At 32.5% G+C, this 19,795-nt stretch overlaps 2 protein-coding genes across 3 annotated transcripts; one reads left to right on the plus strand and one right to left on the minus strand.

The window, feature by feature from the left end:
* Positions 1 to 813: 813 nt before the first annotated feature.
* On the minus strand, positions 814 to 3,513 carry LOC133315682 (glutathione S-transferase TCHQD). 2 transcript variants are annotated; one of them, XM_061517359.1, is made up of 3 exons: positions 3,369 to 3,513; positions 2,345 to 2,642; positions 814 to 1,993 (listed from the first exon to the last, which is right to left on the minus strand). In XM_061517359.1, exons 2-3 carry the CDS (start codon positions 2,551 to 2,553, stop codon positions 1,399 to 1,401), a joined length of 804 nt encoding a protein of 267 aa, XP_061373343.1. In that variant the 5' UTR covers positions 2,554 to 2,642; positions 3,369 to 3,513; the 3' UTR covers positions 814 to 1,398. The 2 variants fall into 2 exon arrangements, with proteins under 2 accessions (XP_061373343.1, XP_061373341.1); XM_061517357.1 differs by lacking the exon at positions 3,369 to 3,513 and adding an exon at positions 2,826 to 3,294.
* Positions 3,514 to 15,136: 11,623 nt separating this feature from the next.
* On the plus strand, positions 15,137 to 18,351 carry LOC133315688 (protein kinase STUNTED-like). The gene is made up of 10 exons (XM_061517365.1): positions 15,137 to 15,308; positions 15,403 to 15,500; positions 15,611 to 15,848; positions 15,926 to 16,600; positions 16,683 to 16,931; positions 17,024 to 17,187; positions 17,274 to 17,353; positions 17,466 to 17,613; positions 17,716 to 17,865; positions 18,085 to 18,351. Exons 1-10 carry the CDS (start codon positions 15,137 to 15,139, stop codon positions 18,325 to 18,327), a joined length of 2,217 nt encoding a protein of 738 aa, XP_061373349.1. The 3' UTR covers positions 18,328 to 18,351.
* Positions 18,352 to 19,795: the final 1,444 nt, after the last annotated feature.

A 19,795-nucleotide genomic window follows, 5' to 3' on the forward strand; every position in this document is an offset into this window, starting at 1 on the left:
TTACGATAATAATATGATACATTTCACTTACTTGTGTGCCTAAGTTCGCACATACTGATTGGGGCAGTGACTTAACTAATAATCATGTTTTGCTCCCACAAATAACTATGTTCAGTGATTACAACTCGTAGTTAAAATACTTTGATTGTAATAATTAAACTCGCATTCAAAAAAAGGTGAAGATAATAAATAGATCAGTATTGATTTTAAAAAGTGAGGATAATATATAGAGTAAATACCCTTTTTGGTCCTCAGAAAATTTCACGAGGCCCGTTTTAGTGCCTAGCAAATAAAAAGGCCCATCGTGGTCATTTAAAAATTCAAAAGGACCCATTTAGTTGAAATCGTGGTCCCTCACAAATTCAAAAAAGAGCCATATTAGTCCTCAAAAGGACTAAAATGGATTCAATTTAAATTTTTTAGGGACCACGATGGACCTTTTTATTTGCTAGGGACTAAAACGGGCTTCGTGAGGACCAAAAAAGGTATTTACTCTAATATATATAACAGGTGAAAATATGCTATCCTTACCTTTTTATCTAATTTACTTTTTGTTACAAATAACACTATTTTTTTAGCTTAAAATCGAGAAACTAATTTATAATTCACTTTTAATCACTTATCTTATTAATGTCGACAAAAAAAGTATTTCTACGTAAAGAATGAAAAACAATATAAACACAAAATAGTTTTAACTTCATAGACTAGAACCTAACAGTTGTCATGTCTATCAATAAAGCAATCAACGGTCTATCACAAAAAAATAGCAACAATGAGATTATTATTACAAACTGAAACTTTGGTTCATGATATTCGTACAACAAAGCAAGTAGAAAATGCATAACACCAGAGGGGTCTGTTTAGGAGGCAGAAATCTAGTATTGAAAATAAGTACTTTATTGCTGTAATTACATTTACAGATAACAAAATTAGTGTACACATAACAAGGCCCTCACACGAAGGCATTGTTCCAATATCAGTAGACAGAACATTGCACAGAAATAGTTAACTGATTCAAAGAAACACAAATTTGCCTCTTATTGTCTTTTAACTAATGAAGGAAGATGGAAACCATGAATTGTTCTAGTACTGCGTCCAAAGTTTTTTTTGGATACTATCCAATAACATGCATCACTCAATTTCACTCCCATCTCATCCTGGAACAAATCCAAACTCAGTTTCTAGTATCACCATTCAGTAAGGGAGAAAGGAAAAAAAGATTCCCCCTTCTATCTCAGGCAAAAAAACATGTTGAAAACGAAAAGGGAAAATAAAAACAAAGACCAAGGTTTATTATAGATCCTCCTTATCTACAACACATGCAAAAAGCTCTTTCATATAGTCACTTATTCAACCTCCTTTTGGCAACCATGAGTCCTATATTATATATGTATTTGACTAGTACCTCTTCAGCAAACTTCTAATACGAACAATGTACCAAGATTTTAATAATGTTTTGTGCTTTCTCCAACCATCAAAATACTTACCAATCACCTTTCTATAACTAGGCCTCTGCTGAACCCAAACCCAATACTCAGCAATGTTTGGTCTGCAAGTTATGTACTCATTCTCCAAATCCAATAGTACTAAACGAGCCAGTACTGGAATGAGCGTCACATCAGCCATGGTGAACTCTTGACCTGCTAAATAACGTGTTTTACTCAGCTGCATCTCTGCTTCATCAAGAAGTCTAACCAAATGCTCCTTGCTCCTTCTCAAAACATCTAAGTCTTTCAATTTTTCTGCTGTCTGATAGGCTTCTCTTAACTTCTCATGGTAAGCACTTGCTAACTCAGGAGACTCAGACATTCGGGCAATCACCACCCTCCTTATGAACTTGGAAACATAAATCAGGTATTTCTCTGGTATATGGAAAAGGGTAAAAAACTTAGGATCCCATTCTTGTATCTTCTGCATCCATTCAATCACTTCCCTGCTACTGATGCTGATACTCTCAGAACCTGAGGATATCACAGCAATTCTTTCTATGTACCTAAAAATCCAATGGCACTATAAAACGTATGCTCATAACAAAAGCATGTAAAAGTAAATTCAAATTCAACATTTCATTCTGAGATTAAGCTTTATCAAGAAACTATAAAAACCACCCAATTATCCAAAGTAGCTTATGCAATAGGCTGCTTCAAGAGAATTGGTTTGCAGGGTAATGATCAATATGCAGAAAGCAGCTTTGTCAGCAATCAATTTTTCAATTTTTATTTATTTATTTCTTTCTCTGATTAATTTCTAAAGCTGCATAAATCTTCAAAATGGAGATTCTTTTATCCACATCAATTCAAGGCAGTGTTAACAGAATGATGAAAAATTTGGGAAGAGAGAATACTGGATTATATCAATAGTATCGTAAATGATGTGAGAGCCATTTTGGAAAATAGGAAGTCTTCCACTGGGATTGGTCTTGAAGAATGAGGAATCCAAGTTCTTGCCAGTGATGGGATTGACATGGTAAGATGTATAATCAATGCCTTTCTCTTCCAACGCAAGTCTCACTTTCTGGCTGTCCAAATCAAACGGATGATGATAAAACTGCATTTTCTTATCACTCCTTAGGAAGTGGCAGATATTGCTAAAAGCTAAAGTATCGTTGCACCAACACCAGAAATCATTCAGAACATTGAGGTCTGCAAAACAATGATATCCAAGTTGTCACTAATCAACATCTTAAATTATTAATAAATTCTCGTAAAGAAGCTTATGAATTACAAAAACACTTAGTGTGTGAAATGTGAAAGGGCAGTGAGTGAATCAATAAGAGACAATATGAGATAGGGTCAAGAAAAGGATATGTAGTAACAGGAGCTAACTTGTGATAGAAGTCTCCAAGTAAGAACTGATGTCATGAGTCATAATTCATAATTGATGTATAGTACAGAAAAGTCAAAGCCACAGATTTAAATATGTATTGCTATCATTCCAAATACCATAAATTTTACAAGCAATCTTGATTGGATGTTACATCTGTTGTATCACCCTTTACTACCACCCAAAAAAAAAAAAAAAAAAATATTACCAAAGTAAAATTTGAGTATAGATATGACCCAAGAGTCAAAGACTAAATACAATTTTCAAAAGTACATGAATAATAAGGGAACATCCAACAAGAGACTATTGATAATTTGATCCAACCCCAGAAAACGGATGATTCACAAATGGGAAGGTATCAACCAAATTCAAATAATTTCACAAATATTTAGCAAGCAAACCGTTTTCAGTGATGATGGGGGTTTGTTAAGGGAGTGGGAGTGGGAGTGGGGGGGAAGAAGGTGTTTATATGCAAAAGGTGAATCCAACAAACACAAGTGGAAAGCACAACAAAAGCAAAAGATTAAGGAGAAAGAGAGAAATACCCAGAAGAAAGAAGGAAAGAAGTTAGCGTTAGGGATTTGTGAGTTGTGAAGTGTGGAATAGGCACAAACAAAAACATCTTTTTAGTTTGCAGAATACAATGACAGAAAAAGAACAGCGAAAAGAAAAAAAAAAAGAGAGGAAACAATACACGGAATTACAGCGATCAGAATCTACAACAAATAAAGATGCACTAACGTTGTCGTTGTCGGAATGTATAGGTTTACGCGTACTCGCATAAACTAGTGGACACGTGTCCCTAATAATATTTCGCATTTTTTTTTTCTTTTTTAATACATTAATATTTCGTTTTATATAAATACAATGTATGGGGAACATTGACCACAATATTATTTTTTTCGCAAAATTTTTATCCAAATTCCCCGTGAACAGTATTTTTTACCACACTGTCATATGTCATAATTCGCTACCACTGATAGCGAATTTCGTGACCAATGATTTAATGACACATGGCCATATTGCAGATCAAATTCGCTACTACTGTAGCGAATTATGACACGTCAGCTTTTTCCTGCGAAAGTGTGTCACATGTCACAAAATCATTAATGAACGTAATTCGCTACCAGTCGTAACGAATTATGCCACCTGACATTCTGAAAATTTTTACTGTTGATGTGGCAGTCTGATAAATATTTTGATGAATAGCGACAAAATAATCATTGTTCCAATGTAATTGTTATTTTTGTGTGTGTGGAGAATTATGAACTATTTAAAAAATAATTCAGCATGAGTTGATTGTTAATTTTTAGGGAAAAGTTCACCAATACCCTTGTGGTTTGCTTCAGAATCACCTATATTTCTGTGGTTTTTTTTCTATCACATATACTCCTGTGGTTTGCAAAAGGGTATGTTTTTTATCGCATATGCCCCTGTAATTTTTAATTTTTTACAAAGCACAGAGACATATGTGATAAAAAAAAATCACATGAACATAGATGATTCTGAAGCAAACTACATAGTCATTAGTGAACTTTTCCCTAATTTTTATGTTAGAGTGAGGGTCCTACAAAAGTGAAGAGATCCAATTCATAACAAGTTATGGGCTTGGACTTTGGAGTCTAGTGTTTCAGGGTTGTGAGGGTCCTACAAAAGTGAAGAGATCCAATTCATAAGTTTGAAGCACATTTGGCCCATAACTAACATCAAGACACATGTTCAATTCTGACTATTTTTGAAGTGTCTTAGAGTTAGAACTTCTTAAAATTATGTATCTAAGTATAATCGGGCCAGTTTTTACATATCTGGTGTTTGTTAACTACCAAAATTTTAATGGATTACTCTGAAAAATAATTTTATAATAAACTAGTTCTTAAAAAAAAAAAATTAGAGTCGAACTTTTTTATATACTTTTCTTATTTTTCGTTACTCCTTTCTATCATCTTCAGTTAGACCTCAGAGTAATTATTAAGTTAGACACCATAAGAATCACTCATATATGTAACGGTCAATTGGTCATTACGAACATTTTAAGTTTTTTATTTTAATTTAATAAATGTAAATATAAATTAGATAAAAGCTAGTTTGAAATAAATTTTTAACCAAACAAATTTTAAGTTAAAAATTAATTGAAAAACAACTGAAATTTGTATGACTAGCATATTCTAAATGATTCTAAACCAGTTTTTATAGAGAAGGCAATTCGATGAGATTTCTTCCTCATAGTTTGGATAATTTGGGCGATATAATTAAGGCTTAGATGAATAGAAGGATTAACCGTTCCCCTCCTTTAGTAGGCTCTCTCGTCTCAACAAGAAAAACCATATAATAAGATAAAAAGTAGCAGCAGCCCAATAGCAACTTGGATTTTTCTTGCTTGAAGCAAAGTGGCTGAGCCAGAATTTCTCATAGCAAAAGTTAGCTGTTCCCATTCTCAAGCATCAAAATGCAAAACCGTGTCACAAGTCACATTACATGCATGGAATGTGGAGCCCAAATATATAGGTCTGTTTCATTGTATTCTGATATTTTTATTCTGTTTTACGAATAGTTATAAAAATAAGTATTTTTTTTGTTTTAAATTAAAAGTCGAAACACAAAATAAAAATAATTCAGACATATTCTTTAAATTTAATTCTAAAAAATAATAATAATTACAATTTATAATTTTTTTTTTATAAAATAAACCTTATCAAACGAGTTTTTTTTTTTTCTGAAAATAAAAATAAAACTATTTTGAGAAACAATATCCAAACAGGGCATACTCTCTTTAAGTTGAAAGTGACCTCTCTAAGTAACCAAAACCAGTGCTCTTAATTAGCCGTATTAATTCACAACGACCTCTCTCTCTCTCTCTCTCTCTCTCATGTCTTTGTTATTGAAAACAGTAACACTTGCGCTCTCAACCCAATAAATCACGTTGGATGCATGTCTTTTGGTAGGCCCAAAGGAGGCTCCAACCATTGTTGTGCGTCAACTTGAACTTGCCTTCAAGTTCAATTTTAGAGGAATCAAGATCTGTTTGGCGCTGCAAATACGGTTCCAATTTTTGAAATTGATTCTACTCAAAATAAATAAATGATAGCGACCTTTAATATGCCCTCTCAAACGGCTCTGCTGGTCCTACAACTATACTGGCATTAACCAGCAAGTGGAAGTTATAAACAATCCAGATATTATTATTAATTTTTTTTTTAAAAAAAAATTAGATAAGAAAGTCATTAGGATTGATTGAGTGCAGTGGGATCCAGAAAATATTATTTATATCTGCACATTGAGTGAAAAAATTTTTAATTAAAATTTTAAATGCATTAAAAAACAAAAAATATAAATAAAAAAAAAACTTCTACTTAACATAAAAAATTATTCCCAACATCTTTTTTTTAATCAAGCTAATTTGTTTTATGACATAATAAAATATCCAATGAAACGTATGGCATCTCATTCCATCTTACTGTATTCCAATCATTTTTTATTTCATCCCTCATTATATATCCAAGCAAAGTCTAATCTAACCAATATCATGCTTTACTATTACGTTTAAAAAAAAAAAAATTAAAATTTCAAGGTTTATGTTCCCACTTGCGGACAAAGGCGAACAAATAGGTGCGACATTAGTGTAGTGGTGAGGGGGTTATGATAGTCTGCATAAAGTCATAGGTTCAAACATTCAGTACAACCATTGCATAAAATTTTTTTGGGATAAGAAAGCACTTTAACCTGTAGAAACTTTTCTAAGAACAATTAAAGAGAATAAAGACTGCCATTGCGTAAGCCCACCAAATTGCAAGCAGAAAACAGTAACTTAGATTAGTGTCTTATCATGGAAAGTAAGCCCACCAAACTAACAAGCTAAGTTTCCCTGTCAATTACAAATTTACAAGTTACTTTAATAAAAATTTGTGTGAGGTTTGGAGGGCGAGAAGGATGGGACATTCACATTGGTTTGCCATTGCCGCTATCTCTCGTTTCCCTTTTGGTTAATATGTCGTTTTGGTTTTCCAAACCCCATCTTAACGGCCATTCATTGCCAGGCACTGACTCAAATTGTCCAAGTACATCATTTCATATAACTGCCTTCACAATGATGATACTAAGCTTATCTTGCTTCCTTAATATTAGGCAGAATTTGAGCATCATTCAAGTATTTGTTTGTCACATAAGTTACCTTGAATTTAGTACCTTTATTAACATTTGGTTAGTGGTGAGAACCTATGTCCAAGCCATGTTTGAAAGCCCTTAATAAGCTTAAAGTAACTCTGCTCTATTAATGTTTTACTAGTTAATTAACAAAGATGGATAGACCCTTTTAATTTTGTCTTCATGTCTGAATGAATGGATTGATTTGTTCTCTAATCCTCCCATCGTTGCTTTTAATTGAGTATTAGAGAAAAAGATTAATTGGAAAGTGAAATGTCACAAACCTAAAGAAATTAAGGAATATGTTATACTTATTATCATTTTTTCTTATTACATTTTATTATTGTTAGATCAAAATTAAATCAACGGTTACAAAGTAACATCAAGTGAGAGCTGTTGATTTGATTTTGACCCCACGATAATAAAATTAGTAGTAAGAAAAAAAGATAGTAAGTATAACATTTCCAATAAATTAAACCAATAGTAATTTTTTGAGTTGTGGACGAGGAGCTCATTTTCTTTGGTCCTGGAGTACATACTCTTTGTCCAAAACCGAAATTATGGAATATGAGTGAAAATTAATATAAAAGAAAGGATAATATAAAAATATTATTTTTTATTATATTTAATAAAAGAAGTACCGAATACTCCATGATTCTGGAGCATTGAAAATATTTTTGTGGATGGGACTGTTCTTCTAGTTTTTATCATGGCCATGTATAGTGAGTGTTATAATATGTTAGGAGATTAATAGTGTTTTTTTTTTTTTTGTTAGGAGATGAATAGTGTTTGTATATTAATTGTTTTGAAGGAAATGTTAGGAGATGAATCAACTAACTGATAATAAAGTGGTATCTTGCAGCAACCTAAAATTATGGTAAAGCATGTGGTGTGGGTTCAAGTTTCCCAAAATGAATCCAACTTGAGAGCACGGTTACACCGCCCTTCTGAAAATGAAACAAAGAAAAATAGAAGAAAGTGAAATATCTAGTCTGGTGGGATTGCTTGTCTTCTTGCCCATGTTAGGCACATAGACCATTGTTTTAGTTAACACGACAATTTAACTCCGATTGGGTTTCCTCCTGGTAACCCATCTCTACTATATATCACAATTAGATTATAGACTAAATGATTCTTATTTTTCTGTGTGCTGTATTAAATTACTGTGTAGATGCTTTTTCTCTATAAAGATGGTATAAAATATTATTATTAACTTCATAACACTACCAAGTTTGCATATTTGTTAATTAATTAAACAAATGGTTTAAAAATGTTGTTTTCTTCGTATATCAAAAATTAAATAATGGTAAATAATAATGATATTTAGCCTAAAAACATTAATATTCTACTATATTTTAATGTGGCACGTCACTATAACATATTTATCAAATAAAATAAAATAAAATAAAATATCTATATATCTATTGTACTCGGAATAAATATATTTACACAATCAAACCAAACTCGCCAGTCCCCACCTACTTTAAACACTTCGCTTTTATGTGATCTTATCGTTAAGAGAAGACTGCTTTATTAGTTTGTCTTTTCATTCAATAATTTTAAAAGAAGAAAAATGAAAAGGTGGGTCCCCACCAACATTTAATATTTAAAAAATCACTATGTGGGGAAAAAAGAAAAATGCATGCTGAAAAAAAAAATACTACTTTTTCCACAAGAGATATGAATGAACGCCGCTGAGTACAGTTAAATAGGGAGAGAGAAAGATCGTGTAAGTTAAATTATTATTATTTGTTTTAAGTATACTTTTAGTGGTATAGTTCAGTTAATACACATTTATTAAAACATAGGAATTTGTCCGTGAAACAAGGCACTATCAATGACGGTGGATGTTTGTCAATTCATCATTTTCACTTGAAGGTTAGTGGAGGATCACGCACAAACATATATATGAATATGATAAAGCAAAGCGCCACACCCACACGGGGGTTCTGTTCTGTGTTCTAAATTTGATGGATATTACGTATGCACATTAAGTGATGGTAGACCACCCACATGACTTGATGATGTAAGAGACCATTTTTGTAACAAAAGCCCTATCACGTGCATTAAAGCACCAAAATATTAATACTTTCCCCCTGAATCATGATATGGTCGGTTTCACTGTTGTTTTTAGAAATTCAAGCGAAGGTACTGCAAGAGCTATTAAATGAATATACATTGTCTTGCTATAAAAATGAGCAATCAGAGGTACAATTAAACTGGTGCAACTATAATCTTGCTATAAATTATAAAGGGTGGACTAGTGATGAGGGTTGAATCTTCTATGTACTCTAATGTTGTTAAAATTAAGATCTTAAGTAAAATCGAGAGAGGATTAAAAAATCTTATAAAATCGTAACGTAAAAAAATCATAAAAAATCGTAAAAATATAAAAACGTTTAAAATATTAATAAAATCGTTTTGATAAAAATAATCGTAAAAACATAAAATTATAATAATAAATCGAGATTTTAACAATAATGATCTACTCGACGTACATGCTCCGGTCATTTACCGTATAGATTTTGAAACCATATCTACGTGGACCAAAGCATTATTTAGACTTGTGGTCAAGTGACTTGTGAATTAGAAGCTGAGCTGTAAAATTAAATTGCTACCCAAATGGTATTTATTTTGCAAAATTACCCCAAACCTTTTAATATATTCTCTTTTAATTTCGTTTTTTAATAAAAATGTAAAATTGATATATTAATAATAAGCAAGTAAATATAACATAATCCATACATAAAAGCATTTTAATATTTGATAACGACATTTTTAATACTCCCGTCACCAAGGAAGCACAGACACTTGTAAAAACAGGGAGAGTCGTGTCCGACACGCTCCGAAACGGTGTCGGACACGCATCAACTTTTTCCGACACGTTGACCATTCCGACACGCGAATTTGACCGTGTCCGACATGCTCAAATGGCATTTTCATAATTTTTTTTTTTTTTTTTTTTTTAAAAAAAAATTAAAATATATTAATAAAACTTTCACCTGATCATATCAATTTTATTTTTTTGTCTTTTTTTCCCTTAAGTAGATAAGAGATCATCTCAACATCATTCTTGTCAATTCTTATTACGCTCTTGTTGTATCTCCTTGTCTCTGATCTCTCTCTAATATGATTGATCTCTCTATCTGATATTATATCTCTCATCCCAGTTCTTATTTTTTTTATTAAAGCTTCCATCTTTATAACGTGTTGATGGGTATTATTAATTTAGTTTCATTTTTTTGTTAAATTATTAAATATTAAATGTAATATACACTATATAAATTAAAAAATTATTTAATATTAAAACGTGTCTCAACATGTCGAAATCCATAATTTTTTAGGATTGACGTGTCGGAGTGTCGTGTCGTGTCACGTGTCGCGTGTCGTATCGGTGCTACATAGCCCGTCACATCCAGTAATAGATATTATTCTCATTCAAAATTTAACACCTATATTATAGATAAATTTTTATGGGAATAAAAAAATAGAGTATCATACTTATTTTTTTCTCTCTCTCCTCAAACAACATATCAACACTAGTATCTTATTTCTATTAGTACTCCTGAAAATACACTAGGTTACACTATATACTTTCAGGAGTATATAATATAATTTGCAAAAATTTGTAAATTTTTTTTGTAAACGGATCCTTCCCCTATATATATGAGCATGATGTGAATTCAAATTCAAAGTTTACTTCATTTCTTACTCCAACACACTGCCTAATTTAATAAATTATATTTATTTTATCCTACTCTAATGCTACACATACTGGCATGCTTACTTTCTGGAAAGGTTAGCATAAAAATAAACACACATGAAATAAATTCAGTAATATTGGAGTTTTTGAATTATAACCAATTCAACCACTTTAGTGAAAAATTTCATTCTCTCAAAATATATTTATAATAAAAAATAATATCATGATTAATAAATATAAGCTCCGACCTTTGTGAGTTCTTCAATCAGACATACCTAAATCTTTGTGAGTTCTACATACAAACATATCCAAACCTTTGTGGGTTTTTGCATACAAACATATAAAGTTCGTATAGTCTTTAACTGAAATGACTAATGCTCAAATTCTGTGAGTTCTGTATGTTAAAGGTTCTGTATGGCGAAGCTCAAACCATGATAAGGTATCCCTTACCCTATAACCATTTGATCCCCTTGTTTGTGGGTCAGTCACATCATAATTATTTAGTAAAGATTACATATTTCATTAATATTCATCTGGTACCAAAGGAATTCTTAAATGCTAAAGTCTTGATTCAAGATCATTGTTATAATTAATTTAAATAAATTAATCAAATTTACAAAGTCAAAGATAATAGATAAACCAGAATGGAACATAAGAGAATATTTGGACCTATGTTACACTGACACCGACACCGACACAGGACATAGGATACGAGATATGAAATGACACGGTATTCTGACACGTTAATTCTAAAAAATGCTAGATTTCGACACGTTAAGACATGTTTTGATATCACATAATATTTTTAATTTATGTAGTGTATATTATATTTAACATTCAATAATTTAACAAAAAAATGAAGCTAAACTTATAACTTCCATCAATTTTGCAAATAAACTAAGATATCTCATATATATATATATATATATATATATATATATATATATATATATATATTAAACTCAATAGAATGATAATCGTAATCTAACGAATCTAATAGTTAGAACTAAAAACGCAACGCAACATTCGAACACTTTTTTGAGTCTCTGCAATGTGTGTTGGAGTGTCAAAAAGTGTCGGGGTGTCAAAGAATGTCGGAAAGTGTCGGATACGACACATTAGGTATTCTAAAGTGTCGGTGCATCATAGATGAAAATAATACCAACTTTACATATAAAATAAATGAAAAGAATAAAATTACAAGAATGAGATTTTCTCTCAATATTACATTTTCTTCCTTTTTCATTCTCTCTCTTTTCCTTTCTCTCCTTTCTTTCCTTCCTTCGAAATATTTAATGTGCATCGCGAGCATTATGTGCCTTCCATTAAAAGCATAACACCTGAATTAAAAAAAAAATCTCTCTCCTCTGTACAGTTGGCACAGAAAATGCCGGCTTCTAATTGGTTTGCCCCATCGAGTCTCTTGCGCATCTCGTGCACTAAAATTTCACGCAAGGGGGTTGTCTTATATAGATTTTTTTTTTAATATAAAATAAGAGTTATGTTATTCTGCCTACTCTTATTTTGCCTACATCTCTTAACCCCGTTAGTTTACAATCTCATCTAATAATGGAGATTTAGATTCAAATATAAATTCAGATTGTAAATTACACAAATCGATAAAAAGAAAGGGGAGGAGAGAGAAAGAGTGTGGGAGGTAGTAAGGAGAAAGAAAGGAAAAAATGATTTATTTTATTCCGCAAATCTCTATCATTCGATGAGATTATAATCTAATGGAGTTAAGAGAGGTGGATAAAATAAGAGTAGGCAGAATAATCTATCTCATATAATAAATACTTTTCAAAAATTTCATTTTTTATAAAGTGCCAAATTTGCCGGATACCAAAAAAAAAAGTGCCAAATTTGGCAGGATACCAAAAAACAAAATGCCAAATTTGCCATGCGTTCATGCGGCAAATGTGCGGAAGGCTGGAACTGACTTATGTCACTATTTTCTTTATTAGTTTTGTTATATTATTTTAAAACATTTTATATATTTCTTGTATTAAATAAAAAGTATTTAATAAAAAAATGTATTTATTATATTAGAAATATAAAAAGGAATTAACGCATTTTTCGTTTAATATTACGGAGCTTTATATTTTGATGATTTTAAAATTTTAAAAGCTATGTCATATGAACCAATTTAGTTTGGATTAAATTGCACCATATTTATTTTCGAACTAAACCCCAATCAAGTTTCATTACTAAAATATCGATTAGATTGGATTGATTGACTTTTACAGTTTTAACTTCAAAATTTATTCAATCCAATTCGTGAATATTCTAAATATCAATTATTAATCTTTTTATATTACTTTTTAATTATTAAAAATCATCCTAATCAATTGTCTTAATAATGTTTCCAATACTAAATGAAAATTGTATTAATGCCTTTCATGAATTTTGTTGAATCACAACACGTGTTCGACTGATTTTTTATACCGTATATCACAAATCGTAAGATATAGAAATATAATAAAAATAATTTAAAAATATTTAATATAATTAATATCATATAAATCCAAGTTTCAAAAAAGATTCAATAAGCAAAATACATAAGTAATTAAAATGCAAAGCAATTGTTCTCCTACTCGTTAATCATTACAACTAATATTATTATTACTATCACTATCAGCATCTATCAGCGACATAACTAATCCATCATCCTCTTCATTTTGGGTAGTCATTTGACTCATCTCTCATTTCTTGTTCAACAATCTGAGATCGTTTTCACTTATCATTCTTGTTGACAATATATTTTGTTTATCAAACCTGTTAATATTATCTTGTTCTTGTATGATGATGCATTTACTTTTATTATTCCTATCCGCTTTAAGATTTTGAGAACTTAAAAAGTAAAAATATACATAACAATATATATATATATATATATATATATATATATATATATGTATATAATGACATATGTAAATAAATTAGATAAGGCGTTTGACTAAAAGAAACATTATACGAGCAAATATACCTCTCTTTCTCTTTTTGCTTTGGTCTCCTAGATTTTGAGTTTAAATCATAAATCAAATCTTTATTTTCTTTTCCTTTTTAATAATAATTTTTTAATTTAAATCACAAATCAATTTTTTTTCTTTTTTATATTAAGAATTAAGAATTTTGATTTAATTTTTGTATCGTATGATACACGTATCGTGTCGTATCGCACAATATAGTATCGTATCGTATCGTTCGTTACAAATTTCTTTTTGATACATCTCACGATACGTATCATTGAACTTGTGAATTATATCGTATGAATTGTACCGTGTATCGTACGATATTGATAACTATGTTTACAAGGTATTCAATGAATGTATTTTTTATTTAATACTTTTTTTATTATGTATTATAATGACTATTATGAAAATATAACAACATTTTTTCTTTACATGATACGTTCAATTATAATTGTTAAAGAGTTTCATAACTGTATTTTTTGAGGAGTACCTAATATTATTTATTAAATGCTTTTAATTATTTGAATAAGTATCAAAATATCTTATGATTCTAATATAAAAAAAAAATTATTTAACACATTTTTTTTTGTTACCGAATTTGTTGATGGGACTTGATTCCCTTTTTAAATATATTTTTACTGAAAAAAGAGAGACATGAATATTAGAAATGACAATACATGCAAAATAGCGTAAGGCTAAAGAAGACTATTAAACCACCCTCTAGTAATGCCGCCTTCAGAAGTTCAGAACCACGCAATTTTTTATTTTTTTTTTAAATAAAAGGCAAATCGTGCCTATTTATTCAAAGCATACGTAGATGAAGGTTAACACAATGATTGGAAATGAAGCAAATTAAAGCATGATGTTATTGAAATGAGAATGACATAACAATATTAATTCAAACACTTATAAAACCGGTGCAATTTATAATAGAAGGGAGATTCTAATCCACTTTAGCTAAATTTTTAAAGGATAGGATATTGTGACAATCAAATAATGTTATTATTATTTTTCAAATTAAATTTATTAATTAATTATTAATTCGCAATAAAGGATAACCGTTGATTGACAGAAATCAACGGTTAAGATGTGGTACTAACATTGGTAGTAACATTATTTAGTTGTCAGAGTATCCTATCCCGATTTCTAATACCATAGCTGAAATTAAAGATAAAAAGCAACAAGTTTTTCTAAATCCAAGAGAGAACATAAAGTCCAATGTGTTTCAAAGTGGTCAAATTAAAAGGAGCAATAAACATTGTTAGTATCTTAATCAAAAAGTCACATGGTGATGATTGTCTTAACTGAAAAGTTATGGTTGAAGTTTTGAACTATGGCCCTTCTCTTCTCTTGCTAATGCCAAACGGCGGTTAAAGCCAAACCAAACCCGAAAGGCGTGGCTGCTTATGCTATATCAGACACACTCACTCAGTGTCTCCCACTCGAACAAAACGACATCGCACTCTGATTGTGATCCCCTGACATATTAACGTGAAAAATGCTGATAACGGGTCTGGCCGGAGAAGCCCTCCACGGGGGCTCCGGTTCCCGGACGGTGGTGGTGGGGGTGAAGCTGGATTCCCCCAGCAAAGAGTTACTCACGTGGGCTATGGTCAAAGTTGCTCAGCCTGGTGATATTGTCGTTGCTCTACATGTTCATGGGAACCACGGTAGGCTAGAATTTTTTTTTTTTTTTTTTTTTCTCTCTCTCTTTGGTTTTCGAGGGATAGAGTGAGTATTGATTGGTTAAATGGGGTTGCGTAGAAATGGTGAACAATGATGGGAAAACGTCTCTGCTTTCTCTTGTCAAGGCATTTGACTCTGTTGTTGCTGTTTATGAAGGATTCTGCAATTTGAAACAGGTTTAATTTCTCACCATCTTTCTCAATCTTCAATTTGCTGTATTCTAAAGAGAACATTTCAAATTTAAGATTTTTTTTTTTTTTTTGTGGGGGGTGGGGAATTGGTTCAGGTGGATCTCAAGCTCAAAATTTGCCGTGGTTCATCAGTGAAGAAAACGTTGGTTCGAGAAGCAAATGCTTATTCTGCGACTCATGTTGTGGTCGGAACTGCTCAAGGCTTCCATAAAATCTCTGTAGCTAAGTATTGTGCTAAAAAGTTATTTAAGAAATGCTGTGTTCTTGCTGTTAACAATGGGAAAGTTGTGTTCAAGCGTGACGCCTGGCCACCAAATGTTGCTGAACTACAAGGTTTCTGATTTTTCTTAGTTTTGATTGACGTGAATCTCATGAACTTCAAACAATTCTCAGCCATTGGGTTTTTGCAGGGACTGATCGTCGTCACAGAAATGGTTTGTTTGGTTCAATTCATTGGACACTCAGTAAGAGTACAATTCATTGGACGGATGCTGATGAGGGAACCCGCCAAAAAATTTCAGATCACAGTTTAGCTAAGGTTTTTCTGGATTCTACAGAAATTGTTAGAAAAGAGAGCTGCTTAATTTGTGGCCCAACCCAGGCATTACCCAACACTTCTTGCCACCAATCTGCAGAAGGGTCTTCTGATGATGTTGTTAGTGAGAATTCTTTGGCTATAGTGCCTGTTCAGACCCCTGATGCAGGACAACCTGAATTGAAACCGGGTTGGCCACTACTGCACCGGAGAATTTTATCAGACAGACTATCTCATGATAGATCATGGATGCACCATATATCTGTGGTTCAGTGGGCAATGAGGTTGCCTTGTAGAAATCTTTCACATGCTGCAGATCATGATAAAAAACCTAACATTTGTGATCAAGGTCAAGATCAACCTGTGACTCTAGATGGTGAAAGTGGTGCTCTTGTCGTAGTAGATGCTGAAATAGGGATAGCTTTTTCGCCTGAATGCAATTCCAGAAGTATTCCTAAAGAATTGGAGGGCATTCATGAGAGATACTCATCAACTTGCAGATTGTTTGAGTACCAAGAACTTGTATCAGCGACATCAAATTTCATGCCGGGTTTGTTTCCTAGTATTCGTTTGACTGAGTTCAATTTAACAAAACTGGTTTATTTTTAACATGGTTACCTATATGCTTTCAGAAAACTTGATTGGGAAAGGAGGAAGTAGTCAGGTTTATAGAGGCTGTCTTCCTGATGGCAAGGAACTTGCTGTCAAGATCCTAAAGCCTTCTTATGATGTTTTGAAGGAGTTTCTTTTGGAAATAGAAATTATCACTACCTTGCATCACAAAAACATTATTTCCCTCCTCGGGTTCTGCTTTGAGAATGGAAAACTTCTTCTGGTCTATGATTTCTTATCAGGAGGAAGCCTTGAAGAGAACCTTCATGGTACACAAATATACATTACTATATCCCCTTTCGTGTTTCTACGTGGTCTGATGAACTTTCTATTTACTTTTTTCTATTGCATACCAAAATAGGGAATAAGAAAAATCCACTTGTGTTTGGTTGGACTGAGAGATATAAGGTAGCAACGGGTGTTGCTGAGGCTTTGGAGTATCTGCATTGTAAAGATGATCAACCTGTGATCCACCGGGATGTAAAATCATCAAATATATTATTATCCGAGGATTTTGAACCCCAGGTATTTATCTTTCAGTTGATTGAGTTTTAGTACTTTGAATTATTTGTGTTTATGATCCTCATGTTGTTCTGCTTGATTTTATTAAGCTCTCTGATTTTGGACTGGCTAAATGGGCATCAACCTCGTCCTCACATATAACCTGCACAGATGTTGCTGGAACCTTTGGGTTTGTATTTTCAAACCCTGCATAACTATAACATCCTTTCTTATCCATACAAGATGCAGAGAGATAGTGTGTTTGAAAGGTCCTAAATTATGTATTACACTCATTTATGCAGTTACTTGGCTCCTGAATACTTTATCTATGGCAAAGTAAATGATAAGATCGATGTCTATGCATTTGGTGTCGTGCTCCTTGAGCTTCTTTCAGGGAGAAAGCCCATAAATGGTGATTATCCAAAAGGTCAAGAGAGTCTCGTTATGTGGGTATGTGTCTGAAATGCTATGCTCTACGTCTCCTCAATTACTTCTTATTTCCGAATCATATGTATTGTGGAAAAAATAATTCAATTTTTTTTTTTTTTGCAGGCAAGTCCAATTCTAAATAGTGGAAAGGTGTTACAATTGTTGGATCCTATTTTGGGTGATAACTATGATCATGAGGAGATGGAAAGGATAGTCTTAGCAGCCACTCTCTGTATCAGACGTGCTCCAAGAGCTAGGCCTCAAATGAGCCTTGTAAGTGGTCCACAATTGGCTTTATTGCAAATTGAGCTCTCCATGTCCTTTTTAGCATATTGACCCGACCTAGTGTTTTGCTTATCGATAATCATGTGGTACCTGAATTCTATAGCATACTTCTTGACTTCATCTTCTTGTTTAATCACCGTTGAATTATTCTTATTCTCTCCATTAGCGCTTTGCCTGTTGAAAATCTCATATTCTATTGGACCACAGATTTCAAAGCTCCTTCAAGGTGATGCTGATGCAATAAAGTGGGCAAGGCTAGAAGTTAATGCTTTGGAAGCGCCAGAAATGCTTGATGATGAAGTGTTGTCTCCTAGTAATCTACAGTCACATCTTAATCTTGCACTGCTTGATGTGGAGGATGACTCACTCTCAATGTGCAGTGTTGAGCATAGTGTCTCCTTGGAGGACTACTTGAGAGGCAGGTGGAGCCGCTCATCAAGCTTTGACTGAGCAAGCTACTAGCAAATTGCTACAAGAAGCTCTCACCTTTTATCTTAATCATTTGTAGATAAAGTTTTCTTGTGCCTTTTTCCATTGTCATTGGCATCTTATACGGGTTTTAAATGGGTTTAGGATGAGAGGTTGTGTGTGCCCTCCTCCTTTCCTTAATAATGAGGAAAGTACACCGTAGAATTTGTTGGGCGAGTTCTCTTTTTTATTCTGCTGAAAATGGTGTCGATTTTTTTCTTTACCTTAATTTTATCAAATTTTGTAATTTGTAATGGTAAAAGAACAAGTTGTATTTTAGAGCATAAGGATCAATGCTCTGCATCCTAATAAGGCAATAGCAATTTGTCCGCTTGGTTTCTTTCATTTCCCTGTGCTTTGACTTGAATGTTTGTTCCTTTACAAGTACTTCACATAATGATGAAAAGTAGGCCAATAATGAGATTATATGGTGGAAATTTGATGCGGAAACAATCTTTGTAAGAATTCCTGCTTTTTGTTTATCACTGACTGACTTTCTTGCAATTTCAGTTTAGTCTGGATATGATATGTAGATAGGTTGAATTCATACAAAAATATTTGAGAAAAACCGTGTCTTGCATATGAATTTTCACAAAGTACAGGTGGTATTACATGCATCAAGACAGACACACTGGGGCGGGTCTCTTGGCTTTTTCCCAGGTTCAGGTACACATTCTCCTACCATGTGCATACTTCACCTTAATCTTTTATTGACTAGTTGAGCATAGTTAGTCGTCCTTATATGTGCATATCACCTCTTGTCCGCTCACAACCACTGTACAACTCAAGACATAGGAGAATCATGTCATCTCGGATTGAACAGTCTCGAAGAAGACATGTCATTAACCTTTACAAACTTGAGTAGTGAAATGATTACCTTCAACATTGGCAGATATGATTACTCTGCTTATTTATGTGGTCTCAGTGTCAGAAGCAGCACAGCTGTGTCTGTCCAACTTTTGAAGCTGTGCACAAGGAACTAAAATCACCCAAAAGAACAAGACAAGGGAAAGAAAAGGAAGAGATCTAGATATCAGAATAACAGTAGAGGGCATTACTTTGGTTCTATTCCCATTTTTGTTTGTGAACCTGGGACGGTGGTGGCTCATAGACAATGACAACAGAATAAAAACAATTAATGTGAAACTGCTGACTTCATCAGCTTTGAAGGTGATGATGAAGTCGCAGAAATTGTTGATCAATCATAAACATTGTGTGACAGTGACCCCTTGAATTTGCAGTTGGATACTGTTGATGAACTTATTAAACTGGTTCTTATAATGAAAATAAAGTTTTATGGCTCATTGCAATATCTTGTATATCAGGGCGTGCCAAGTGAGAGTCAATATATTTTGTAAGACTTAATGAAAGTGTTTGGGTTATTTTAGGTGCAATTTGCGCCAGTAAGTTAGGAAGTAAAAGGATTGTAGAGTCATGGAAATATTTTTTT

This window comes from Gastrolobium bilobum, unplaced genomic scaffold (genome assembly GCF_033153095.1).
Source record: "Gastrolobium bilobum isolate Gb01-03AN ecotype WA unplaced genomic scaffold, APGP_CSIRO_Gbil_v1 utg3766, whole genome shotgun sequence".
Taxonomy (NCBI): domain Eukaryota; kingdom Viridiplantae; phylum Streptophyta; class Magnoliopsida; order Fabales; family Fabaceae; genus Gastrolobium; species Gastrolobium bilobum.

What these genes read in the sequence shown, in the direction of transcription:
- LOC133315682 (XM_061517357.1), bottom strand. Translation starts at nt 2,868, where the DNA reads ATGACTCATGACATCAGTTCTTACTTGGAGACTTCTATCACAA. An exon ending in CTTGGAGACTTCTATCACAA is followed by an intron (nt 2,643 to 2,825) that starts GTTAGCTCCTGT and finishes ATTGTTTTGCAG; the next exon opens with ACCTCAATGTTCTGAATGAT. An exon ending in GATACTATTGATATAATCCA is followed by an intron (nt 1,994 to 2,344) that starts GTATTCTCTCTT and finishes TTGGATTTTTAG; the next exon opens with GTACATAGAAAGAATTGCTG.
- LOC133315688 (XM_061517365.1), top strand. Translation starts at nt 15,137, where the DNA reads ATGCTGATAACGGGTCTGGCCGGAGAAGCCCTCCACGGGGGCTCCGGT. An exon ending in GATTCTGCAATTTGAAACAG is followed by an intron (nt 15,501 to 15,610) that starts GTTTAATTTCTC and finishes GAATTGGTTCAG; the next exon opens with GTGGATCTCAAGCTCAAAAT. An exon ending in GATGTTGCTGGAACCTTTGG is followed by an intron (nt 17,354 to 17,465) that starts GTTTGTATTTTC and finishes TCATTTATGCAG; the next exon opens with TTACTTGGCTCCTGAATACT.